Source organism: Anomalospiza imberbis, chromosome 3, assembly GCF_031753505.1.
Source record: "Anomalospiza imberbis isolate Cuckoo-Finch-1a 21T00152 chromosome 3, ASM3175350v1, whole genome shotgun sequence".
Taxonomy (NCBI): domain Eukaryota; kingdom Metazoa; phylum Chordata; class Aves; order Passeriformes; family Viduidae; genus Anomalospiza; species Anomalospiza imberbis.
In genome coordinates, this window is record NC_089683.1 from 81,866,395 (window position 1) to 81,893,523 (window position 27,129).

A 27,129-nucleotide genomic window follows, 5' to 3' on the forward strand; every position below is an offset into this window, starting at 1 on the left:
CCTCCCCTTCACCTCACCACCACTAGAACGCCGAGTTCAGATTTCTGTAATTAGAATTGTTTACCAAACCCATGTTGAGCAATGTCTGAGCACACAACATGTGTACACTTCGCTTCAAGTTCACTGTAAAGTGTACAGTGTAAATCATTATTTTAAAATATTACAACTCACACTGTGTAACCACATGCTTGCATTTCTGCAGTTAGGGTAGAGCTTACCTGTAAACCAGCAGAAGAATTTTGAAAATCTAATTCATGACATGCTGTTACTTTAATGCTCTCTTAAAATAAGGTTTGAAATTAAAAATACTTTTCACAATGACACATTTTGACAGAATGACATCAAGAGCAGTGTGGGGACTGACGTAACGTTCTACCAGACAACTTCCATCCATAACACTTTCAGGATTGAATCGTTTCATATTGTGGGCATTATAATGTTGCAATCAATAATTTCTGAGTTTCAAATTTGAGTCTAATCTGAAAATACTCTTTTGGAAACATTGAGGTATTCATATGGCTTAAGATGGTGATTTGTCAGATGTTTTCTACTTTAGTCTCTAGCCAAAATACCTTAGAGCTGCTCACAGTAAACATTTAGAATAAATAACACTAGTTTGCTTCTCGGTGAAGCATGAGCTCTGTTGCATAAACAGTCAAGGTTTAAAAGGTAAAATGCCATTTTTATTCTCTTAGCCATGGGGTATTTTTCAGTGAGCATGGAACCGACACCCTTGGCATCACTCAGCAGTGCAAAGATGAAATCTTGACACCGCCTGAAGTCAGCAGTTAGGTTCTTGTGACTAGCAGAGGCTGCATGGTGTACACCTTGTTCAAGCACACGTGACTGCTGAACTTTAAGTTGCCATGTCTGAATGGCACTAGTAACTTGGCAAACTTTAGGGCACTAAGATTTTATTGTTGATCATGATCCAATTTCTAGAGTAGCCAGTTTTTCTTTCTCTTTTTTTGACATTCATGACACAAAAAAACCTTTATATTTTTTTTTAATAAATTGAGAAGCAAAACATGAAATTAACTTGTGCAGCTAGTAGAGAATTTCAAATGAATAGTCATTCACTAATGTTAGTGTTATTTATGGGTTAGCCTGCTTTGTTTATGCTGCTGTGGGAGACTTTGGACTTGTCTTCCCATTTGTAAATTACTAATACCTCAGTACTTCAGTGCTGTACTTAGACCTATCTATTGAATTTTCATTTAAAGCACTTCAGTGCTCATATTAAAGTCTAGGCTGATACTAGCAGTGAATCTAATAGAAAGGAATAATTTGAAGGAATCTGACATGGAAGAAGGTAACTACCACTTTCAGTACAAGTTGTTGACTATAAATGATACTTTAATGCATAACTGTGCTTCTTTGCCAAGCAAGGTTTTGCTTAGCTTCTCAAACATTGAGTAGAAAACTAATGTCTTTTATTACAAAAAATACCTAGTGCATTTTATATAATGCATTTATATAACTTAATAGTTCTTTAAAATATTGTCTACTTTTGGAGTAACTTGTAGTAGCTCAGGAGTATCAGCATTACATTTCAAAAATAATTGCAAGTGATCTATCTACTAATGTACCTAGCTAATGTCCTTTTAAATCAAACACACAATTGTGGAGTGGTAGACTGCTAAATGACCTTCCTTGAGGTTGAATAGAAAGAATGCAAACAGGAATGGGAAGTTTATTCCTGAGCATTCATTATTTTCTTAAAACAGTGAATTTGAAAAGCCTGCTTTATGTCTTCGTTCAATATGTCTCATTTGTTATCAATTGAAAAATTATCATTGTCTGGTTGAGTCAGATCACTTTGAGTGAAAATCTGCATCCAAAAATCTTTACAGCTACTTCAAAGTAGTGTTCACTGCATGGAAAAATTCTGCAGTATGGTTTTAAAAAATTGAACTTTTATTAAACTCATGCATTTCCTTTGTTGGGTGAAGGTTGGTAAGTTTTCTTTCTTTTCAGAGGAGGTGAAGTGGTCGCAAGTCCTCAATTAAATAATGCTGAAATTACAAAATTTTCATTGCTGACTTCAATGAGATTAAACTTGTACCTGTGGCATGTGTGTCTATGTACTGGCACAAATGTTTGATGTCTACAATTATTCTTTATTTGTATTGTCAGATACAGCTTTATGTATTGGATTCATGCTCATGTAAATGTTATAGAAGTAGTAAGTAGCTGTTGAGTACATTGCTTAGAAAAGTCCATTTGTGATACAATATTCTGAAATATTTCAGATTTGTAATTCCATGGATTAATAACTCTTATAGTTTCTTTTCATTTAACATCTTTCTTCATTTTGTCTTGTGCTGAAAGGTGGCTCAGCTTAAAAGTGTTTCTTTAAGGTTTTCTTTCTGTGAAGCAGTTTGTTTAACTTCTGGTGCGAGGTGCCTGTGAAGGATGTTCGTGTGGTTATAACAGAACCATTTTGTATGTAACCTTGTCTTGCACAAATGACTGGGTCACAAGAGAGTATAAGCTTATTTTCAGAAGTACAGCAAACAAGAACTGGGGATATTTGGTAACTGTTTTGTAATCTTTTTAGTTTCATAAGCCTTTCTTGACCATATTTAAAACTTGGTCACAAGCTGCTTTTAGTATTTTAGGTGGATTTCAGAGTTAAATGAATCTCTTAATGTTTTCTTTGTTGTAATGAAAAGCACTAGAAATGTTTGAAGTGTTAGTTTGATGTAAATGGTTTCTGGTAACTTAGGAAAATGCAGTTGTTTTAGTTGTCTTTAGATTCACCCTTAAAAGCTTGTTTAACATAACATGTATTTAACATAAATGACTTATACTGTTACCTAACTTCTTTTATTAGGAAGAATGTATAGAATGAACTAGGTAGTTTCGCTGGTTACTATTAATAGAAAAACACTCAGAATTTTGAACCCAAAATTCAAAACAACAAGCCTGCATGTTGCCAGACAATGACACTTACCTATCCTAATAACTGTATGGTTTTATACTCCCAGTTTAAGTGGGAATTTGCTTTTTTTTTTTTTTTTTTTTTTTTTTTTACTTCGCTACAGTTGCAATTCCACTCCTAATACTTTACTTTCCATAACTGTAACAGAAAACTAATAAAATTGATGATGGCTTTTTGAAATGTTTGAATGTTCTAGAATATTTATATCTGATAATTTAAAAAATATTTTAGTTACATTCCACAGTTTTGTACTTTTGAGGAACCAAAACACTGTCTGAAGTCTATATGGCAAATAATACTGATGTTGAAATTGTCCAGTTTGACAGGACAAGTCAAACTGTCTGTCAGTTTGACAGGACAAGTTTGGCTGATTTCCTGGGAAATCTCTGAATGGTCTTTTCTCAGTAACAGAAGTGAATACTGTGGTATCAATTTACTTGATTTCTATACTGTGTGTTCATTTGTCTTTAGTGGCAAAAACTGTTAACACTTTTTTTTCTCCCTCCCCCCCTCACTCAGGGAGGCAATAATGCAGGGCATACAGTTGTTGTGGATGCCGTGGAGTATGACTTTCATCTTCTGCCAAGTGGAATCATTAACCCAAAAGTCACTGCGTTCATTGGTAAGTGGGACATCTCTAAAAACCAGACAGTTACTGTAGTTACAGACTTGTGACACATTAAAATAACAAAATGTATCTGAGGACATAGAGGATCAGGATTCTTTTTCTTCAATTTTTCATAGGCCTAGGTTGTTTACTGTCTTCCTAATACTGCCCTTACTCATTTGTGAAGTTTGGATTACAGAAATTTCTTTCGTCTTGGATAGTTCACCTTTGTTCTTATCTATCCTACCCATGTAAACAGGTAGCTGCCCAGTGTATCTTCATTCTCCCATTCTCTTTTATTTTCTCTACCATTTATATATTTTATTCTCAGAATACCCCTCTTTTGTTTAATCTTTAGCCCTGTTAAGTACTTATCAGTACTTTTTGAACCATAGATCTTCCTTCCCTTTTCCTTTGGATTGTGAAATGAATGCTTAACTCCAAAAGACTTTCACACTCCAGAGTTCTTACTAAGAAGTACTCTAAGGAGAGTACATGGGAAAGTTTAGGGCAGTGGCAGTACTAGGTGATACCAGGATCTATGATCTGTTTGCTTTGTGAAAAGGGATTTAGGCTCTCTAGTCTGTTGTCCCTAAAAAATTACTTACCCCCTTACTGCTCTTCCTTCTTGGAATCCTGTTTCCAATCCTACGTGGTTGGGGTTTTTCTTCTTTGGATTGCTTGGATGGCCAACCTACTTAATAATGTGGTGTAGCCCATAGAATTTCCTTCTAAAAATGAAGGTAAACATGAAACATATGTACACACCATTATAACTATGTGCTTCAGTGCTGTTTCACCAAACAGGTTGGTTCTCTGGGTCACTAAAGGCTATGACTTAGCAGTACTTCCATATTGCTCCTTTGATACCCAGAGCTCCTGTCCCTGTCAGTCCCTGGGACTGACACAGAAGTCCCAGTGTACTTCTCCAAGTCAGGATTCTGTTGCCATGCTCTTCCTGTCACTTCTTCCTGCATGTCATTACTTTGAGCCTGCAGTCTTGCCTTTCAGTTGGGTATATATGCCAAGAGCAAGTGGTCCTTGACAGTTTGCTAAAGAGCAGCTGAAGAGCCTCTGTCACAAGTTACTTGATTCATAAACAGTCCAGCTGGTAGTGACTGTATACTCTGTATACAGTATACTGTATCCTCTGTATACTGTGGTAGTAAATCTGTCAGCAGTAAATCTGTACTTGATGGGATTTGGTGGTTAATTTCCTCTTTTTAGCTGTTACATTGTGAGTTGATAATGGGATAGTTATGGATCAACTTGTCCTGCCTACAGATTTCTACAGAAATGGAGCCAGTGAGCATGTAAATAGATACCTGTTGATGATGGGAAGTCTGCGATGTTAACTGTTCCTAGTTTAGAGGGCTGAGGCAGATGATACTACTTCTATTCTCTTTTGATGTTACTGTACTATGTGTTTTAAGAGTATTGCTTGAAAACAGTAAAAAAGTGATGCCCATTTGCCACTTGTTCTTTGGTGGAATTAGTTGAATAAGAAAGCCCCCATGCTTTAACAATACAGTAGTTGGGAGAGAACTTTTTACAAACCCTCTTGTCTGTATCTTCTGCCTTTTGGTCTTGCCTGTTCTGAAGTTTTTTCTAGATTCTTTTAGGTATGCCTTATGTATAAAATCTCTTTCAGGGAAAAAAAAAGCTTAGTATTCTCCTGAAAGAACATATATGTTCAAAAAAATAAAAAAGGATAAGGGCAAAGTGATTGGACTATTATAATAGAGTATTCCTGTTTTTAGGACTGCATCATGAAGGTAATCATGAAGAAGTCTTAAAATACTTTGTATTTTGATGTTTAGAATGCTTTTATCGGTGTGAAATTAGGTGATATGCAAATAGTTTTGGATGGCAGATCCCTTCTTCAGCTAGATGTTCTACTGGTAGCTTTGAAGCTATTGAGTTTGGTATGGCCTTAAGATGGTTCAGTTTTACTGTAAGAATGCTCCTTCCTAGGCACTCAGTGATGCTGGTTAATTGTATGAACTAGTAGTCTTCTACTGAGCAAGGTAATAGCTGTAGGAAGGTGAGCTTGCTTTTGATAGGGCTTTTTCCTCTGTTGTTTTTGCTAGTCTCTTAACAGTCCCACCTCTATGTACAGAATATTCTGTGTCTGATTATAGCAAAATAGAGCCTGCAAGGATGCTATTGTTTATAATAGTGTTGTTATAATATTGTTTATAATGGTGATAGAAATGTGCCAAGCTTTTAGAAAACAATAGGCTTATTAAATGAAGTACAAAGAGGGAAGTTAATTTTAGATATGAGGAAGAGGAGTAGGATTTCAGACCATTCTACGATTCTGTTACTGTTTGTACTGGTCTAAATTGAAAGTTTGTTGCATTTATTAGGGAGATGCAATACATATAGGTAGAAATGCATACTTTAGGAGCAAATCTGGCTTAGACAAATTCCTAAGACTCAAAATTGCAGTAAGTTAAAGAGCTTAAACAAAATACTCTGCACACTCTTCAAACACAAAATACTCTTCAATATATGAAGTGTCTTGGAACTGTTTGAAATATTTTTCCCATGCTCAACATAATTAATTAAATTTTGTATAATGATTTTCTTCAGGAAATGGTGTTGTAATTCATTTGCCGGGACTCTTTGAAGAAGCTGAAAAAAACTTAAAGAAAGGAAAAGGTGAGAGTTTGAAGATCCTACTTTTAAAATAGTTTGTGGCACACTCATCAAATGATTTAGATGGAGGATGCATCTGTAGAGGTTACATACAATGTATTTTTCCACAGCTCCTTTTTGCTGTTGCTTTCTGACAGGAGTCTTGCTATAAGTGCCAGAGCTCTTGTGGGAAGGCAGATAAAAGGAAACTCTGTACAGTTTCAGAATATAATCTAAATCAGAATTGTCTGTAGACATTTTTCTTTGCTTAAAAAAGTGAATTTAATAAGCAAAATGGCTTTTTTAAGTGTGTTAACCTGTTCTAAGTCATTTTACCTCTTAGAATATTGGTGTACACTTTGATGACCATGTTAACGTAAACAGTTCCTATGGTAATTACTTCTTGATTCAGAACTCAGTTTTTGGATGCTTCATGTTATGTCTATAGCCATGCTTGGCAGCAGGCTGCTAGAAGTGGGGAAAATCAATGGTCTAGATTATTCATAACCAAAAGAGCTACTAATGGTTTGCTAAAATTGAGGCGCTAGTAGCTTGAATTCTTCTTCAGAATAAGTCTGATTTTCTCAGCTTTATAAGTTGATGCCAAGTTTTAATTACTGAAATTACTTTTTTTTTCTCTGTAATGTGATTGCTCAGTCTTAAAATAGATTGACTGAAGACTAAGCATGAAAAGTATTTATACATCAGAAGACAAAAATGCTATACAAAACATAATTTAAACTATTTCATTTTGCCTTTAAAGGACTGGAAGGCTGGGAAAAGAGACTAATAATTTCTGACAGGGCTCATATTGGTAAGTTCCTGTTTGGGTTTTTTTTTTTTTTTGTGGGTTTTTTTGTGTGGGGTGTGGGTTTTTTTTTGTTTGTTTGTTTGTTTTTTTGTTTTGTTTTTTTTTTTTTTTTGTAATTTTTGCTTTTTATGGACTTTCTCTGGCAGTAAAAGTATGATAATTTTTAGCTGTCTCTTTATATAGGTACTTTTCTTTGGATTAGGTCTCCCTGGGTTGATTGATTTATTGAAGGTCCTAGAAAAAAAAATTTCACTGAGAACACTCCCAGGTTTATGTTCTAGTGATTTTTTTTTTTTTTTAATCCTATTCCATATGCATCATCTAGGCAGGAAAGCAGGTTCACTTTCTAAGTCAGATTAGAAGCATGGAGCATTCAGAAAGCATTCAGAAGTGACTTGCCTAAGGATTCATTCCCCTTTTGGTGTAAAAGTGGTGCTGCTCACAGTAACAATTCTGCTGGGAAATCAGGTGACCGGGTGTGACTTTGAAACTAATGATCTCCCTACCAAGTAAATCGCCACATGTTTCCTAAAGGAGATTTTATGGGAAGGACACTGTAGGGTTGGAGAGAATGGCTGCCCTCCTTGAAAGGAGCCCATCAGTGAAGCACTGGATTCAGCCTATGCTTGAGACAGCACTGCAGTTCAGAGTCTGAAGTAAAATAGTAGAGTCCAATCCACCAACACAGAGCTTTAGAAACCCTTCCTGTACCACCCCTACTACATCTTTATAACATAAATTCATCCTTTAGATTAGATAGATTCATCTTTAGATATTATAACATTATTGCTGCCTGAGGTAGTCATTTTCTGAAGATGCAAACTGTTTAGGATTTTATATGGTAAAAGCTTGTAACATGGGGGAAAAACAGTTTTGCTTTTGGTTTCGCTTTCTTGGGTTTTGCTTTTTGTTGTTTTTTACACCAATCTGGAATAGCTTAGTGAGTGAACTTACTGCCAGTTATTTCAGAGTAAATATGTTTTTTCTTTGGAATAACTAATGAGTTTGAAATAGTTGACTAATTGTTTCTATGTTATCAGTATCTTTTCTGATAGTAGAATGACTGTAGGTGAATTATTTGGTAATTGCATGATTACTAGAAAACCTGTTCTGTGGTGATGATATTGCAGTGGCAATGCTGTGAACTTCTCATAATTAAACAGATTCTGAGTAAAAAGGACCAGTTGCTGACTGTTACTCATAATCGTTCAACCTCTTCACAGAAATGAGCTTTCATAATGCCTCTACTTAGAAAGTTTTGATGGCAATTTGAAAGTCTGTTATCATGATAAAAATGTCTTCTCTAAAATGGGTATTGATCTATAAATGATTAGTCTGTAACAAAAGATCAGCCAAAGGTAGGTTCACACTGCTGGCCATAATGTAATTCTTTAAAATACAGGAATGCATGGAAATAAACACAAAGCCAAATTGGTAAGGCAAACAGGAAAACCACTCTTATTCTGGAGAGACTAGCAAACTTACTAAATGGGTCTTTCCTGTGCAATGTGTAGATAGTTTATAACTTTTGGGAAATAGTACTTAAGAAAATCAGTTAAATTAATTCTGTTAGCCTGTAAGTGGGCTGGTGCACAGCTTATCTTTGCATTTGACATGAGTGGTGTAAGATTTTGGGGGATGGGGGAGATGGATGGACGTGTGTGTGCCTTTTGAGTTTTATTGTTGTTCTGTTTTGGTTTTTTGTTTCTTTTATGGAAGACAAAGTATTGCTACAAGGGATACTTTGCATAATTTTTATCATTAATAACAACATAATGCGTAAAAACAAAATCAGGGCTTAGGAAGTTCACTTCTCTTTACATAACAGGCATTGGTGGGAGCTTTTGTATTTTCAAATAGTTTTAATTGATGTTGCCTAAAACATAAAAATAAAATTGTTTAAGAAATCCATAGAGTGGGTGAGAATGTTAACTTTCAGGTCTCTCCTAAATTTTAGCAGTATGACCTTTATTTTGCTATATCCTATTTCCAGGATTTTTTTTAACTGCATTTTTTCTTCATTTATCAATATATTCTTTGGGGTCACTTCAAAGCCGAAATGGCTTAGTTATTCTGTGGGATGTGTATACTCTCTCTGCAAATACTCTACAAAATAAACACTTTTTAAAAAGTCTGTGAAAAACCTTAGTACTCTTCCCTGTGAAAAAATGTAAAAGAGAAGAAAAAACTCCTGTAATTTTATTTGCCGTTCTTTAGTGTGTATATTTATTTTCCACATTGGTTAACAGGCCCAGATTTGGTCTGAAGAAATCATTACTGATGTAATAATTTGTTTCACACAAATTTTCAACTTATTTTATTTTCTTAGTGTTTGATTTCCACCAAGCTGCTGATGGCATCCAAGAACAACAGAGGCAAGAACAAGCAGGAAAGAAGTAGGTAGTTTTTATTTTGTCAAACATGGGATGACTTAGTATAAACAGGACTTAAAACACTGAATCTCTGTTTTGCTTTGTCAGTGAGTTAAAAAAATTATCCATGTGACTCTTGAATGTGGACTATGAGGGATTATTTCTTACACTTTATCTTCCAGTGGAAGATTATATACTTAATTAAAGGGCTCTGTCTTTATATTTTGCCTTATGAAAAGGTTTCTAGTTGGTAATTTGCTAGTTTCTGCTTCCTAGTGTGTTAATTGTTTACTGGACGTATTTGTTTCTGTAAGAATAGATTTCTCTTTATGAATAATGAAGGACCCCTTTGGCATCTCCAAATAACTGAAAGTCAGAGGTGCATGTAGATGTTTACATTGTCTTCTACTGAATGCTACTGACTTTCTGAAGCTTTCAAAACTTTTAGAAGCTATCTTGCTATGTTTTTAACTTGTGCTTTCCAAGTAGCTCACTAGTTCTTGGGGATGGGAAGAAGCTGGCAGAATTAAGTGACCTATCTACAGCTGGGAAGCAGTGTAGTGCTGTAGACTTATCAGATAACAGTAAACTTAGAAGAACTTCCAAAAAGAGAGATTATATGCATGAAAAGTAATTCAGACATACTTATCTGAAAAATGTTTCATCCATGATAATAAGCTTTAAGAGAGTGTCTGATTTGGGTGTATCATGCTTCACACAGGTTGCCATTGAGTGATGATTTGTCAGTGATTTTTACAAGGAGTCATTTTCACACTTGTCTGCACTGTACCAGCTCCCTTGTTACCTGCTGGTTTAGGATTTAAAAAGCAAAAAGAACATATAGGTAGATATGGAAGAATGTTCTTATTTTAATGAGCCCCATCAGCTATTACCAGTGTGTATATTCTTGTGTAAATATTCTTGAATATTTATGAAGTGCAAGCTGAAATTGCTATATGACAATATTGCAGTTAAAAGCACTGTCAGTCAAATCAGTTACTTGAGAGAAGGCACCACTTGGTTAATATTAAAGATGGTTAGGGAATGCCCAGTTAATTTGCTTTAAAAAAACCTCAGGGAAAAAGTTATGCTCAAAGCAAAATAAAACTAAAGCCACTCTTAAAAATGCTGTATTTCTTCTTTCTGTGGAGTTCTTGATATTCTACAACATACGATTTTCCAGCTTGTTAAAATTATCCTATTTCCTCCTAAATTTTAAGGCTGAAGGACTGTAGTGAGGAGAGTAGTACTACAGGGTGGCTAAGAACAGGCTATCATGGATTATCAAAAGATGGTCTCTTGTTTATTGGGGGCAAGGAATTGAAACATTTTGCTGGCAAGTCTTACTGTAGATTTGACTACAAGACATAGTTGGTGTTAAAATTCTTTTGTGCCTAAGACTTTGAACTATTACCATGTGAATTACCATTCTAAATCGTAAGTTTATTTTTCTTTTAACTGAATGCTTTTGCCTGGTCAAATGTAGGTCAAAAACCATCACCAGTAAGGCTCATCATGTAGCTTCCCTTGCAGAAAAGTTATAGAAAAGCTAATATAATACACTATATTCTGCTTATACAGTTCTTTTAGCTTCTGTGAGTAGTCTTCTGACAACTTTTTTATTAATTGGTATGTCTTAATGAAACAAAATAAATGGAAACCAACCCTTCCTTTATGGATTAAATGGAAACCAACCCTTCTGTCTCTTGAGAGTATGAACTAGGGTGGAGGCTAGAGGCTAGAGTCAGTTTTTTAAGCCACAATGTCCTGGTCTGGTTAAAGGATACAGTGTGTTGCAAAGTTCATTATGTTTTTTTTTGTTGTTGTCTGTTTTTGTTTGTTTGCTTGTTTGGTTTTTTGTTTTGTTTTTGTTTTTTTCTTTTTTTGGGACTGGAGGTAGACATCACTCCCTGAGGTTACTTGGTATTGAGTCTAATTGGAAGAACTCAGATTTTTTTTTCCCAAGGAATTTTTGAATCTAATCCAAACTGCTAAGGAATTATATTCTCACTATGAACTGTATTTCTGTTCATTCACATATCAAGTGATACTCGATAACATAAGTTTGGATATGACATGTGCCTCCTACTTTACCTGGAAACCCTCTTGAATTATGGTGTGGTACCTTCAAGACAGTTTGAAGAACTATGGGACACTGCATATGCAGAATTTATAACTGAAGAAGAGTCTGTGTCTGATTGAAGCGGGGGTGGGAAACCCAAACCAGTTAAAACTAAGTGTAGAATTAAGCTTAGCAACATGTAGCACACTTCTGAAAATACTGCAGACCAGTTCATTTCTCCTTAAAAATTACTTAATGTATTGAGCATGATGGAGAAGATATTTGATAATCTGCCTGTGATGAGTACAGTTTGGCTCCATTTTGATAGCTACTTAGCATGACTGTGGCAGAAAACATTCTCTGAAGTAGCTGTACTTCTCTCACAGTAAAGTTAGTGAAAACAAGTTTTATATCATCAAGACTTAATCTGGATAAGGCTTTTCAGGCAGAGTGGGAGGTAAGGGTAAGAAAAAGAATTCAGTTTTTCAGAATCGGCTACAGTGGAAAATCCATGCCTGAACTCTTAATGTGGAGCATTTTGAGTGTCTCTGTCACTTTTGGATGTTTGGCAGTGTTTTCTGTTTTCCTGGCTCCAACTGAGGTATTTAGAATGAAATGGAATATTTCTTATACGCAAACATAAAATACATACTCTTTGTGCTGTTGCTTTATGCAGGACTTTCTTTAGGTCTTCAGGACAGTGTTTTAGGAATATGCTTATTTAGTTTGGATTTGTAATACTGAAGGATGTTACCTTGACATTTGGTTCCTTAAGTAGAAAAGTTTAGAATTGTGTACAAATAAATATGTAAGCATTCACTAAAGTACTTTATATTTCTAAACTAGAAAAGTTTAGAATTGTGTACAAATAAATATGTAAGCATTCACTAAAGTACAAAAAATCATTGGTTTAAAAACAGAAGTATGTAGAAGATTAACATATTTGCTTGTATAAACAGAGATATTCTGACACTAGGTTGCATCCTAAAAATATCTTTTGTTTTAAATGCTTGAAACAAGGTTAAATGCTCACATTTAACAGCATTTCATTTTATGCTAAGGATGAAATAGCTTTAAAGAAAAAACACTTTATCAATAACTCTTTATTATTATTTTTTCAAAGTCTGGGAACTACCAAAAAAGGAATTGGTCCAGTATATTCTTCAAAGGCAGCTCGAAGTGGACTCAGAATGTGCGATCTTGTTTCTGATTTTGATGACTTTTCTGAGAGGTAATTACTGTACACAGTTGTAAGCAAAGTTTTCAGTTTCTGGATAGTACCCTGTGTAAGCAATTACATTTGGTTCCTGTTATTTTTCTTAATTAAAAGTTATTTTAAAATAAAAAATTATATATAATTTTATTAAATTATACAATAATGATTATTATCATAATTCATTATTTGAAATGGTTAAATTACCAAATAACTGCAGATATTTAACCCGTAAAAATCGAGGATTGGTGGGAGGAAAACAAACAGAAGCCTCAGTCAAGCATTTTTGCCTTTCAGGTTCAAAGTGTTAGCCAATCAGTACAAAGCAATATATCCTACCTTAAAAATAGATATTGAAGGGGAATTGGAAAGGCTGAAGGTAAGCCTGCTTCTGTCTCTTTGTTGATATAATCACAGTGTGCAGTTACTGATATGCAAATCCCTTGGTGTGACTGATGCTTGTGCTTGTGTGAGGAGTTAGACTGTATCATGTGAGACCATATGTATCAGTGTTGCAAGATCTGCTGCTATCCTTAAGGACACTCTTGGCCCTGTTTTATGCAACATTTCAAAACTTATTTTCAAGAGAGATACTGTGAATTTAAAGAAAAAGGCTTGTATGGAGCGATTTCTTCTTAACTTCTACTTGCTCAAACATACAGTCTAGGCGAAAAACCAGGATTGTAGTTGGGGGAAGTACGTTTCATTGTAAAGCAGAATGTTAAGTCCTTGTCTCAGAAAGTTAAGAACTAAAGTAAATAGTTTTTCTAAGTAATAAGCCTTAAAAAAATACTATCTAGCAACATGGAAAAATGGAAATTGATAGCAGGAAAATTGAAAATTGATAGCAGGAACTAATGAAGCCTGATTGCCAGCAAACTCGTCTTGTGGGTAATTATGAATACTGATTGATGTTTTCTCTGAGATTGGGACAGTTGAGAGTTTCCTCATTGGTATTAGGTTTTATTTGCACAGCATCCAGGTTATCTGAAAATCTTATGAGGTGTCTTACTGTTCTACCAAACCTTTTTATTCATGCTTTTTATAGAAACTTATCTGTATGAGATTTTTTTTAACCCTTAAAATGTCAGCCAAATGTGACATTGTTTAAAACCACTGAGGTGTGTGGGGAGCAGGGAGGGCACACACAATTACATGATGATTCTTTAAGAAAATCAGGCCAAAGAAATAATCCTCCCTCTATCTTTAATTTTTTACAGCTCTAGAGTAGAATATATGTGAGTTCTTAGCACTACTATTTGTTTTACTTTAAATAAGGCCTGTTGCAAATGTTTTGTTGTATTTTTATTAATTTTTAGGTCTAGTAACCAGTTACAGTTGATTGCTTCATAATGCTTTATAGTTTACTTAATGCAATTCAGGATTACAGAATATCTGAAACTCCTTGTTAAGGTAGAAACACAACACATATTTGTAGCTTGAGGAAAATTACTTGTCTTATGCTACTGCACTGGATTCCATTCTGAAAGACAAAGTGTTACATTTTACGTGGAGTAAATTGTTAAAATGAGAACTTCCATATGTTCTCATGGAGAAAGGCTGTGTATCAAGTGATAATCTAAACATGATTGGCTTCTTGCATCCAGCTACTCAGAGCATTCAGGCATTTGATGCTGAATTCCAATTAATAACTTCACTTTTACTTAAAAATTATAGCTCACAATTGTGTGCATTTGATAGCTTCAGATGGCCAGAAGTGGAACTCCCTACATGCTGGTTTTGGGGGAGACATTTTGAACACTTGGAAATGGAAGACCAAATACAGTATAGTGATAATACTCATGCTTGAATATTTCTAAAGCATTCAAGAAGTTTGGATTTTTCTTTCCTCCTCATCCTTGCCCCTTTTGTCTTTCCTCCTAGGAAGAGTGTACTTATCTGTTGTGTAAATCTGAGTTTCACATTCTTCCTCCCTTTATTCACATTATGACATATTTAACGTTTCTTTCTTTGCTTTTCCACTTTGAAAGGAATATGAGGATTATTATGAGGGAACAATAGCATTTCTGCTCTGGCTGCCATTATCATAATGAAATTATACTATACAATAGTCTTTTGTGTTATTCAGGGCTACATGGAAAAAGTAAAACCAATGGTAAGGGATGGTGTTTATTTCATGTATGAGGCTTTACATGGACCACCAAAGAAGATCTTAGTTGAAGGTGCAAATGCAGCACTGCTGGACATAGATTTTGGTAGGTATGGTCTTTTTGAGACACATGTTGATATACACTTTCATTGTGAAAAGGAACATTAAGTATAAACTCTCCTGTGATAAACTGTTCTCATGGCAGAAGCGGTTTTTGTTTTGGAAGAACAGCACTCTATATGACTAGCAAATAATACAGGGGTGGGTGAGCATGTGTGTTAATTAAATTATTTCAAAAAGCTGTAGACTCTCCCAAGAGTAATAATTTGAATGACAGTAAAGATCAAGTGGCTTCTCTTAGAGTGTAGGTACTCCTTTAGCATCTCTAAATTTTAAATGAAACCACTCACAATTTTTTACATCTGTGGAAATCACTTAAGAATAAAAATGGAGAGCTTTGAGAGGCAAAGCATATATGCAGAATACTTCTTGACTTTTGAAAAATCAGCTTGCTTTTTAAAAAAAAGTCTTTATATAACACTTAGTTTTCTGTTGTTTAACATTGTTGGGAAAGGTGTTGGTAATCTGGATTGCTAATGAGGCAAGACTGAAAATATTATCCCAATCTATTTGATATTCAAAATTATGTAGTTTTTCTTAAAACACCTCAAGTTTGCTAATAAATTAGAAGATTCTAGGTAGTAGAAGCAGCTTCTTTTTAATGGGAAGATTATGTTTGGTTATTACATCGTAATGACAGATGATATGCCACCTCTGTCTAAGCATTAGCAGCCGAGGTGATTGGCTCCTGCATTTTGTCACATTTTTCTTCAGTCTCACTGGCCTCGTAATGGCATCATTTTTATTGTTAGGAAGATGCTAACACCTGAAATTGAAGCCTGTAAGGACTGCTGTCAAACATTTATCAAACTGGCATGCACTCAGCTTTCAACCAATACGAGTTCTGGTATTGGGCATTTTCAAACATACTCAGTCTGAAAGCCTCTTCTTTTAAGAGTAAGATATGTCTTAGATTAGTCACTGTAAGTATAAGCACCAAACTTTCTCATGATAATGTGAATATTAGAAGACACATTATTTTTAACAAGACAAAAAAATAAAGAGGAAAGAAGTCTTCAGATATGCTTGTCACAGGGAAATCTTTGGTGCAAAATGGAGATATTTGCAAAAAAAGTCTCTTAAGGGGGGTTGTTTTCTTGTAAATTGTATTTTGGATTTCATGTAAATAGAAGGTGAAGGCAGTCTGAAACACATCAGGTTTGTCTATAATACATACAGTGTTGTTCAGATTAGTTTTTTTTCCTGCCTCTGCTGTGAGGCAAACAGAGCCCAAACACACAAGAAAATCTGCTCTCCATAGGTAGATACCATCAGTGGATTGGACACTTGTGTTAACAGTAGACAAGCCCTAGTCCAAAGGTTTGGTGTTGCCAGTTTGGTTATTAAGCATTCTGAATAAGGCTGTTTTCTGTGCTTTGTTGCATAGAAATCTTAATATTGAAGCGAGTTTTGTGAACGTGTGTCTCTTGGCTGTGAGGATAGTAAATCCCCAGGCTTGCTGTCCATCCCACTTTTCTGGAGCCTATAATGAAGCTCACATGTGCATTTGTCTGGGAATGGGGGGGCAGGTATAGTCTTCTGTGTTTTTAAGCACAGAATAATGACAAACAATGTAAATATATCAGACTGGGAGGTGAAAGTGAGTAAGAATTGTTCACTGAATCTGTTTTTGACATCCACTAGCTATATTCACCTGTCATTACTAAGAAAAGTTTTACTACTGTGTTCTAAGATTAAAAACTAATTAATGCTTGCAAACTGTTGTTATGTATCACCTGTAAGCCTGGGTCTTTCTCTGGAGTGATATGGGATACCTGAAGCTAATCTGTGAAACCTCACTAATCAGTCTCTGAAGGATTTTTGACTTTGTAAAGATGTCTATATTGCTGAAAGAACTGTATTGCTTTTAGTTCCTTTTGTCTTGGTTGTTCCTCTCTTACCTATCTCTGATTCATATCAAAAGACATACAAAAAGGTCTGACATAACAGGTACAAGTATCTTGCTTATGTGCAGTTATAGTAAGGCTGAAGTATTTGTTCACAATTCAGCTGAGGACTGGCATGCTCAGTTTCATTTGCCACTACTTAATGAAAAAAAGTTATAAACCTAAGGATTTTGAGATGTTTAACTCTTTTCTCTGCAGTCCAGGCTGCATTTTAAATGACAGCTGAATATGTAACTAGAGACAGACTTGTACTACTAGACATTATGCAATGGGTCTTCTTTTTTTAATGATCTTTTTTCATTTGATTATGTAAACAAAGTTGTTCTTTCCAGAATTCTGTATATCATTACAATTTCTTATCCTTATAATATGCTGATCAGTTTGTAGAGTTTGTATTTTATTGTTCCTCCAAAAATTAAAAGTAGTAAACCTCTATTCTCTAACTTTTAATGCTGTTTTCTTAAAAGTCTCCCTTCTAACTTTTGTATTGTTCCGTAAGTGAGTATATTTAATGAAATAAAGAAAGGCATGTTTTTGTGGTGTCTTACTCCAATTTTTTACCTGAATTGTTATGTAGTCCATTTTTACCAGTTAGTAGTCAGATTTCTACCTTTTCCAATGAAGGTGGATTAGACAATGTACATACAAAGCTAAGAGCTCACTGAATGTGTTCTTGGCTGTAAAATACCTTTATTGTGTGTTTTGGTTTTGAGTGTTGTAAAATCTAGGTAAGTTCAGTGCAAGTACTATTTCTCACCAGGTTAGACTTTTTTTAAAAAACAGTTTAAACCCAGTGTTTTAATACTTTTCTAAACCAAATGTTTTGATTTTTAATAGGCACATACCCTTTTGTGACTTCATCAAACTGCACAGTTGGAGGTGTGTGCACAGGTCTGGGCATGCCACCGCAGAACATCGGGGAAGTGTATGGGGTTGTGAAAGCCTACACAACCAGAGTTGGAATTGGTGCCTTTCCTACAGAACAGGATAACGTGAGTGTTACAGCCTCAGGTGTGACCTGCTGGGTGGAATAACTTGGTGTGTCTTAGCTGAATTTTATTAAGTCAGTGTTAACAATGCTTAAGTGCAAGTACTTAAGTGACATTGTGTTTGGATGTCTCAATCTTCTGATTCTAGACTGAGCTTACAGGATTACCAAACATGATTGCAATTTTCTTACACATTTCGCTGGAATAGAAGGTTAGAGCAGGAACTAATTTTGCGAAGTTTGCCTAAAAATCATTCTCTTGAATTAGAAATGAACATTTTCTATTGCTGTCTTCATCCTAATGGACAGCATTGTGAAAAACTGGGGGAAGGACTTTAAAGGTAATTTACGATATATTGTAAAATGTTAAGTAAACACCTGCATCATGTGTTGCAAATCAAAGAAACCCACACTGATGTGTCTTAATCTTTGTTAGGAAATTGGAGAATTGCTGCAACAGAGAGGCAAAGAGTTTGGTGTTACCACTGGTAGGAAGAGAAGATGTGGCTGGCTGGACCTTGTCTCACTCCGATATGTCTATATGATTAATGGATTTACTGCGTGAGTTGCTTGCTGAGCTTTGCTGGTGACTTGACAGAAAATCATGAAATGCTGTAGATTACTGTAAATTGTACATATACCAGTTAGTAACATTTGCACTGTTAATACTGATCTGTTGATTGTTTTGATATTTTGGTAAATTAGCTGTTCCTCATTTTTCCTTTCATTAAATATTTTTACATTTAATATTTTCATACATGTAGATTTTTCTCTCTTTCTTTATGGATATTTCTGTTGTTAGTTTGTCTTCAAAATAAAATAGATGGGAACCCATCAGTATCTCCATTAGTATTTTTAAGTATTAAAAATATGTATGTCTTTGGGATGTTAATCAAAATGAAAGGTAGGTGCCTGAAACAAACTGGTATAAAATTTCTAGCAGATTAAATAGTGTAAATATATATTTTATTTAAATACTTTTGTTTTCCATGTTCTTTGTGAGTTTTGTTTTAAATAAGATGCAGCCAGGTATTTGTAGAGCCAGTGTTTGATTATTTTTCTGCCTTCACTGTAGGACAGGAACAAACACCAACGGGCATCATGCAATGAAATGGTTATCTTAAATGGTTATACCTTAAATGGTTAGGGATCTTGGCAGCACGCTCACCATGTAAAATTATAACACTTAAAGCCATAGACAAATTCATTCAATTGGAGAATACATGTTCTTTGATTTTTTTGGGCATTTTCATGTAGTACTAGGTCAAAGGATGCAGCAAAAACTGTGTTTCACCCTTTCTTGTTGCTGTTGTCTTGTTTCAGTGGTTGTTTGTTTTTTGGTTTGGGGTGTTTTTTTTAAGTCAGACCAGCTAACAGATTAGTGCCATATGAGATATTTTTCTAAAGAAATAAAATCAGTTGCAGGAATCGATTTTGTTTGATTCTTTGTTGTTTTGGGGTTTTTTTTAACAATGTGATAAGATTCAAGAATTGAACTTGTTTAACCAGAGTAATGTTTCTTTTTAGATTGGCACTTACCAAATTGGATATCTTGGATGTATTTCCAGAAATCAAAGTTGGTGTTGCATACAAACTAGATGGCGAAATCATACCTCATTTTCCTGGTAAGACTGCTTATTTAAAAATTTTAGATTTTGGTGAAATGTAATGTGGTACTTTTAAATGCATTTAACTTCTATTTGTAAAACTTACAAGAGCAATATTTTACTTAAGCATCAAGCCATTAATGTCTTCCAGATGCACCAGACATATCTTTTACCATACCAGTACCGGCACCCTAAAGATACCTGTACCAAATACTGGATTTTGTCTACTAGAAAGATTTAAAGATCTGTATAAAGCTTGTAAAACATAACTGTTGCTACTACTTGTCCTTTTTATTTTATACAGCCTGCATCACCTTCAAGCTAAATTGGAAGCTTGTTTGATATTCTAAACTCTATTATCTTGTTCCCACTGCTGTATTGATGCCCATTTTTAGCAGGCCAAGTCTTCATTTAAGCATGCAGTTAACCCCATAAGAGAACTGGTCCTGTTGAAAAGCCAATTTTTTCTTTCCTTAACTCTTCTGTCTTCCTTTCCTTCCTTTCTGTATTTTCTTTCCTTAACTGTTATATTTCTAACAGTTGACTTCCCTTTAATGAATTATGGAGCAGCCAAAAACCTAAAAAAGCTACACAGTGTAAAAGAGGGACAAGGGGTGCAAGAAACAGGAGCACTCTTCGCTGGGTTAGGAACTGGCTGGATGGCCGGGCCCAGAGAGTGGTGGCGAACAGTGCTGCATCCAGCTGGCGGCCAGTCACCAGTGGTGTCCCTCAGGGGTCTGTACTGGGACCAGTTCTATTTAATATTTTTATAGATGACATGGATGAGGGCATCGAGTCCTTCATTAGTAAATTTGCAGACGACACTAAGCTGGGAGCTTGTGTTGATCTATTGGAAGGAAGGAGGGCTCTGCAGAGAGACTTAGATCGGTTGGATGGATGGGCAGAGTCTAACAGTATGAAGTTTAATAAGTCTAAGTGCCGAGTTCTGCATTTTGGCCACAAAAATCCTCTACAGCGTTACAAGCTGGGGACAGTGTGGCTGGACAGTGTTCAGGCAGAAAGGGACCTGGGGGTGCTGGTTGACAGCCGGTTGGACATGAGCCAGCAGTGTGCCTAAGAAGGCCAACGGCATCCTGGCCTGCATTAGGAATTGTGTGACCAGCAGGAGCAGGGAGGTCATTCTCCCCCTGTACTCGGTGCTGGTGAGACCACATCTTGAGTACTGTGTCCAGTTCTGGGCCCCTCAGTTTAGGAAGGATATTGAGATGCTTGAGCATGTCCAGAGGAGGGCAACGAGGCTGGTGAGGGGCTTGGAACACAAGCCCTATGAGGAACGTTTGAAGGAACTGGGGTTGTTTAGCCTGGAGAAGAGGAGGCTTAGAGGTGACCTTATTGCTCTCTACAACTTCCTGAAGGGAGGTTGTAGACAGGTGGGGGTCGGTCTCTTCCACCAGGCAGCCACTGACAGAACAAGAGGACACAGTCTCAAGCTATGTCAGGGAAGGTATAGGTTAGATATTAGGAAAATTTTTTTCACTGAAAGAATAATAAAGCACTGGAATTGTCTTCCTAGGGAGGTGGTAGAATCACCATCTCTGGATGTGTTTAAAAAAAGACTGGACATGGCACTTGGTGCTATAGTCTAGTTGAGGTGTTGGGGCATAGGTTGGACTTGCGGATCTTAGAGGTCTCTTCCAACCTCATTATTCTGTGATTCTGTGATTCTGTGAAACAAACGACTAGTTTAGGTGAAAGCAAGACTATTTTCTAATGTGTGACCAAGGTACATCAGTTTAGTGTGATAGAAACTGTAGTTCCTGAGGAGGACACTGGTCATTTTTATTTGAAGAGTGTACCTGCTTGTTAAAATATTCAAGTATCACAAGCCAGTGTTTTTATAGATAATATGTCTTGTTCAGTTTGCAATAGTTAGACATACTGCAGAAAAAAGAACATAAAACAGTACTAAAGATTGAGCTTTTTGATTTTCATAATGTGCACATAGGTGCCCATTTTCTTTCTAATTGGTACATGAGGATTAGAGGCTGGTCACAGGTTACAATTTTTCATATGATATCGTCATCATCAGAGAACTTCTTGTGGGTGAGGAGATGAACTATAGTAATTGGATACAACTCACAGCAGGATTTATGTAGTACAAAGATGTAATTATGTGTAAAGGAATAAGTGATGATCTGCCACTAGTCCTTGAAAATAGTACATATCTGTTAAGAGTAATTCACAAGGAATTTTAAAAAATCTTTTGTTTCTCCATGTTCTTGTGGGAGTTTTCTAACTGATTTGCTGTCCAGGATTTTCAAACAAAAGTGCCAGTTCCAGTCTGAATACATGCTGAATGACTTTGATTCAGGAAAATTAGTACTCGTCTTGCATTAAACCAGGGAATGCTTTTTTAAGACTCAGATATTACCTGATTGATACTCATATCAAAACATTAGGGACATTTGTATTTACTTGAAATGGCCTTTGAACATAATGGAGAGGTTGCATGTTTGAATTGAGACCTACTCAGTAAAAGCTTTTCCTGTAGCCTATTGTATGACCTCGTGCTCAAGCCAGGAAAACCTTTTCTGGCAGTCCATCCTTAAAGATGACATAAGCAGGTGGCCATGTTGTACAGTACTAAGATGTCAGTAATTTGTGGGTTTTTTTTTTTCATTCATTGTATGTCTCAGGGCCAGAATCTTGTTAGCTACAACTCTTGAGGGAGCAGACTTTGTTCCCTCTATACCCCTAGGTAACATCTGACCTTTGGTCACAGCAGCACAATGTGGCTCACTTCCCTGTATTTTTCTTTACTGTATGAACAATTAAGAATTCTGGTAGAACTTTAGTTGAAGCTGTTGACATGCTGTCTTCCTTAAAGCGTCAGGAAGGAGTTTGAGCTGAACTTCTGGTAAGCTGGAAGATGCTGTCTCTCACAGTGCCTTTGTGTTCCGCACCTCTCTTTGCTACACTCTTCAACATTTGGCAGCATTTTCAGCACACATGCTGCAGGTTACCCCTGCCCCTGGCATAAAAAACAAAAGGTAACTTTATTCCCACTCTGTGTTTTGCAGACTGTTTCTGATGTCTACATTTCTGCATGCTGTGTGCTTGTATAATTTTTTTTTTCAAACGTGAATTTAATTTAGAAGAAAACTAGTCTGGGAAGCTCTCACTGGCAGACCTTTTCTTTTTCTCTCCCCTTCCTACCCTCCCGCTCTCTTGGAGATGTTCATGATTTACCCTTCTTGTGAAACGACTCTCTAAATTAGAAGCACACACAGTACCCACCATCTCAGGAAAAGCATGTCATGTTTCATATATTGTTCCTTTTTGCACCTGGATCGGAGAATCATACAAGTGTCATTCGGGGTTGTTTTAGCTTAGCTTTCTGTGTGCATTTCATAATTGCCTCCTAAGCAGGATCCTAGAATGTCTTGTAAATTTATGGCTGGCTTCAGTTGGTGTTATTGAGGCTGTAGTCTTTTGCTGGCCAGTGACAGGAGTTTATGGGAGACAAAACTTCCTGCTAGGTTTGAGCCAATCCGTTTAAAAAGAATGTGAAAGCTATTGTCTAGTTCTCTAATGCTTCCTGTCCGAGCTCAGACATCAGTTGATTTCAGCACAGAGAGATATAAGCTCTATCTCAGGAGACTTTGAAAACACAAATGCTTAGGAAATTGGGAGATTACTTTGGACAACCTTTACTTTCATGCTTGATGTGGTTTTTTTTTCTTGCACTTTTTCCCTGGGCATTTGCTGTAGGTTAAAGAGCTGGCACACTATTCTGGATGCACCTTTGGTCTGACCTACATGACTGTTTTCATGTTCAGTTTCTGGAAATTGCTGGAGGATCTTTCTCTTATAAAGGTTCCAAGGTCCCAAATCTGAGTTATTTTTCTTGAGTTGGAACTATCATCACATCACTCTTCAAATTATGATATCATTGTATTTGCTCTGTCTGTAATATAGTTAAGCAGTTAAGGAATATTCTGGAAACCCTAAAAGATAAATCCCCTCAGTGAAAAGCTGAGAGAGATCTAGATGGTGACTATATCTGGTACTACACTGAGCTCAGTTTGTGGCTTGTCTTTACCACACATCATCTTTATCGCACCTGCTGGGACAAAATTAAAGAATCCCTTGAAATATCAAACAATACATCCCTTCTTTTTCTTCTCTCTTAGGGGGAAGTAAGGAGCTGAACTAATACAGGCTAATGGAAGATTGTAGTCAGTATTAGACCTTTCAATACCAAATGTTTTTAGCTGTCTCCCTCTAACCTCATCAGAGAGACTTCAAAGAAAAAAGCCTGTGGGCGTCCAAGATGAGGTGTTCATTCACTTTCCCTCTTCAGAAAGAGGGAGGCTAGCAACCATCTGCACTGCTTGGAGATCAGTTTGTGGTTGTGCACTTTGAGTGTGTCTGTTCTGTTGTACAGATCACCTGCACAGCAGACAACACCTCAGTTGTTACTTCTACAATAAAGTGCTTATCCTTGGCTTCTGCAACCAAACATCCTTATTGTGATTGTGTGTTCTCATTGCCATGAGTATTGGTTCAGGATTCCCTTAACCTGGGAACACCTTGGTCCAAAACTTTGCACATTTCTTTGCTGTTATAGACTTTAAGGACAGCGGAGCAGTCTTCTTTCAGCCTTTCTCAAAATGCCTAATCCATTAAGGCTGTCCTTACAGCACTGCTGCTGTTGAACTGTTGCCTCCATCAGAACAAATTGTTCAATGTGCTGAGCTTGAGTTTGTTGGCTATACACATGCTGGAGGGGGTTAGCATGTGGTTTTGTATTTGCACCTCTACTGTGCCTCTTGCACCTCAAACCCTTTCCCAGGCTGACTAGCTGTCCTGGCAGGAGTGACTCAAACTGAGACACAGAGCCTACATAAAGTAATTACTATGCTCTCCTCTTCATGGAGGCAAGAAGGAATGCCTGACTCCTCCCATTTTTAAATCAATATATTTTGATCATTTTCAGACTTAAGCCCTTTGTTTTGCTGTCTATGTCATGCCAAGACTTAATGTTCAGATAATTACTGGAGAGATTCAGTACCAGAACAGTATGCCTAGCATGTTTTTCAGTACTAGAAATCATCACAGGATTCATAGTTAAAGGACAACATTGTAGCAAGCTACTAAATGAAGGACAAAATATTGCTTCTCTTCTTAGAAGTACTGGGAACAGTTACTGTTCATACATCCTGTGGGACTCCACACTGGTTGATAAATTCATTGCAGGGTTTTGAGGCAAAGGGTCTGTGGGCATCAGGGGTCTGTTAAGTCCTAACTATATCTTACGACTATGTTTAGTAAAAGGTACACTCCTATGCCATTTTAAAACATGTTTTAGCTGCTTGATACTTACAAGCTGGTTCTTAATTTTGCTTTCACAATTTCCTTATGAAGAGGGATCTGGTTCTCAGTATTTGTTCAGAAAAAAAAGAACATTTTGGGGATTTATTTCCCTGAAAATTGTTTTCTGAACAGAAAAGATTGTGGTTTCAGCAAAATATATGCATGTGACTGAGCACTGGAATTCCTAAAGTCTGAGTCATGATAGTTACTGCATTTTGCCCCCCTTATGCTTACATTAACAAAACCCCCAACACTTTAGCATCTCCAGTGCTTGTATTACCTTATGAGCAAACCTCTTTGTGTAAGGAAAGAATAAAAGCCTTACCATTGGTGTTTCATGGTAGAGAATATACAGTATCTATGGACATAAAATTTTTGTTTCTGTTTGCTTTTCAGCCAACCACGAAGTCTTAAACAAAGTAGAGGTTCAGTATGCGACACTCCCAGGATGGGTTACGGACATATCAAATGCCAGGACGTTTGATGAGCTGCCTGTAAATGCACAAAATTATGTTCGTTTTATAGAAATGGAGTTGGATGTTCCTGGTGAGTAAAACAGATTTTCTTCTTGTTGTCTGGGTTATTCCTGCTTCATGAAACCTGTTTGATATTTTGTATTAATGAACACTCAAAATACTGAAAACTAGTTTCTAACTGTGCTTATTGTGATGTACCTGATGCCACTGGGGATTATGGTATTACTACTTTTTATTTAGTAGTTGAACTTGAAATTTTCAGAAGTTTTAATACACATTCCTTCTCTGGCTCATACTATAGTTCTTCAGTTAAGAAGAACTATTCCTTTCATAACTTGCTCAACTATCTTTTAGACTGCTTATAATTGGGGTTTAGTTTTGCTATTATCATAAAGTCAGTGGGACTATGGGTTATTAATTAGTATAATGAATTGTATATGAGAGTATATATGTATATATATGTATAAATATATATGAGTATGTATGAGAGTATATATTGAGAATTGAATTAAATATAAGAGTATATATATATTCCTGAACTGATATATTTCTGCATGCTGCCAAATAAAGGTGATCCTAATAAAGGTGTGGTTCCATCCAAAGCTGGGAGTTAGGAGATGATACAAATTTTTACTTTTCTTATTGTTTCTAACTACCTTTTATCTTATAATCTGTAAAAGTGAATAATTTTTTATGGCAATTTCAAGAATACTTGCTTTTTGAAGTTGTCAATGTATTCTTTGACAACAACAGACAAAGTTATAATTTCTTAATGTGTGAATAGTATATGCTGTATTTTTCTTCAAAATGTGGTGCTTAAGAAGATGAGTTTGTATCTTAAGATACAATCCACTCTTGCTTTGTATTACTTACAATAGAAGTTTGCTTTTTCTCTCCTGCAGTTAAATGGATTGGAGTAGGGAAATCCAGGGAATCAATGATCCAGCTGTTTTAAAGATTTCAGATGCATGGAAGAAAGCACACTCCTCAAAAGACTGCTCATTCTTTAATGCATTAGTAGCCCGCAAAGCAAAGATGTTGGAAAGATAGATTTTTGCATGGAAAGAAATGCTAGAGTTGATACCCCCAGATCAATTGCTACTCCTGAAAGAGGCTCTTAACATGAACCTGTATCAATTCCTGTTCAACTGCAATTACCAGGACACTTGTCATTGTTGTTCAAGGTGCCATCAGATTATTTTTCTTTACCTAATATTTTACTTCATAATGTAATTCCTGTTTGAAAATCTAAGGTAGCATTGCTTTCATGACTGTTTGTCTTTGTTATCCTCTCTCTGCTTTTGGCGGTGTTACTTCCCTGAAATTTTAGACAGTGAAAATAATGCAGTTTTGCACAAGTAGTTTTACATCCTCATTATTTGTATTCCTAAAGCTGTTGTATTCTTAATGACTGGTCTTGTGAGTGATTAAAGAAGGGGAGTCTGATTTTTATAATGCTATAAATGCTGTCTAAATTATTGTGTGATCTCTTTTTTAAAAGAAGATGTGATGCCAAGTTGTTACGAATGTCCAGGTTTTTTTAGCTGTATAACACAGGAAACTTACTCTTTGTAACTCACAGAGGATACTCAAGTGTTTACCAGGAAGTGTGCCCAGAAAGTTAGAAAACTGATATTGTAAAAAGTTAATTTGCAATTATTAAAGAACTGTTCTGATTTTGAGTTAAATGTTTTATGATGTTACTCTTTCTTTTCCTGGCATTTTAAACTCTGTGCTTCTCTGCTTCCAAGGCGCATATCTTAAACTGTTCTTCTAATTAAATGGGGCTATATTTATATTTTGTGAGAAGTCTAACATTTTGATGCCCTTTTAAATTCCTTTCTTCAGAGTCCATTGAAGATCCTTCTCTGGAGGATTGCCAAAGTGCAGACACTTCTGTATTTATAAATTGAAGATGCTATAGAAATAACATTT

General features: G+C 35.9%; 1 protein-coding gene across 1 annotated transcript in view; it reads left to right on the forward strand.

Moving 5' to 3' along the window:
* ADSS2 (adenylosuccinate synthase 2) overlaps nt 1–26,882 on the forward strand; it is a 38,178-nt gene extending 11,296 nt beyond the window's left edge. The window contains exons 2-13 of the mRNA XM_068185373.1: nt 3,464–3,566; nt 6,147–6,215; nt 6,955–7,005; nt 9,332–9,398; nt 12,560–12,667; nt 12,947–13,028; nt 14,739–14,865; nt 17,624–17,778; nt 18,211–18,335; nt 19,302–19,399; nt 25,115–25,264; nt 26,097–26,882. Coding sequence (XP_068041474.1) covers nt 3,464–3,566; nt 6,147–6,215; nt 6,955–7,005; nt 9,332–9,398; nt 12,560–12,667; nt 12,947–13,028; nt 14,739–14,865; nt 17,624–17,778; nt 18,211–18,335; nt 19,302–19,399; nt 25,115–25,264; nt 26,097–26,149 — 1,188 coding nt within the window. The 3' untranslated portion in view covers nt 26,150–26,882. The remainder of the gene's footprint in view (nt 1–3,463; nt 3,567–6,146; nt 6,216–6,954; nt 7,006–9,331; nt 9,399–12,559; nt 12,668–12,946; nt 13,029–14,738; nt 14,866–17,623; nt 17,779–18,210; nt 18,336–19,301; nt 19,400–25,114; nt 25,265–26,096) is intronic.
* Nucleotides 26,883–27,129: the final 247 nt, after the last annotated feature.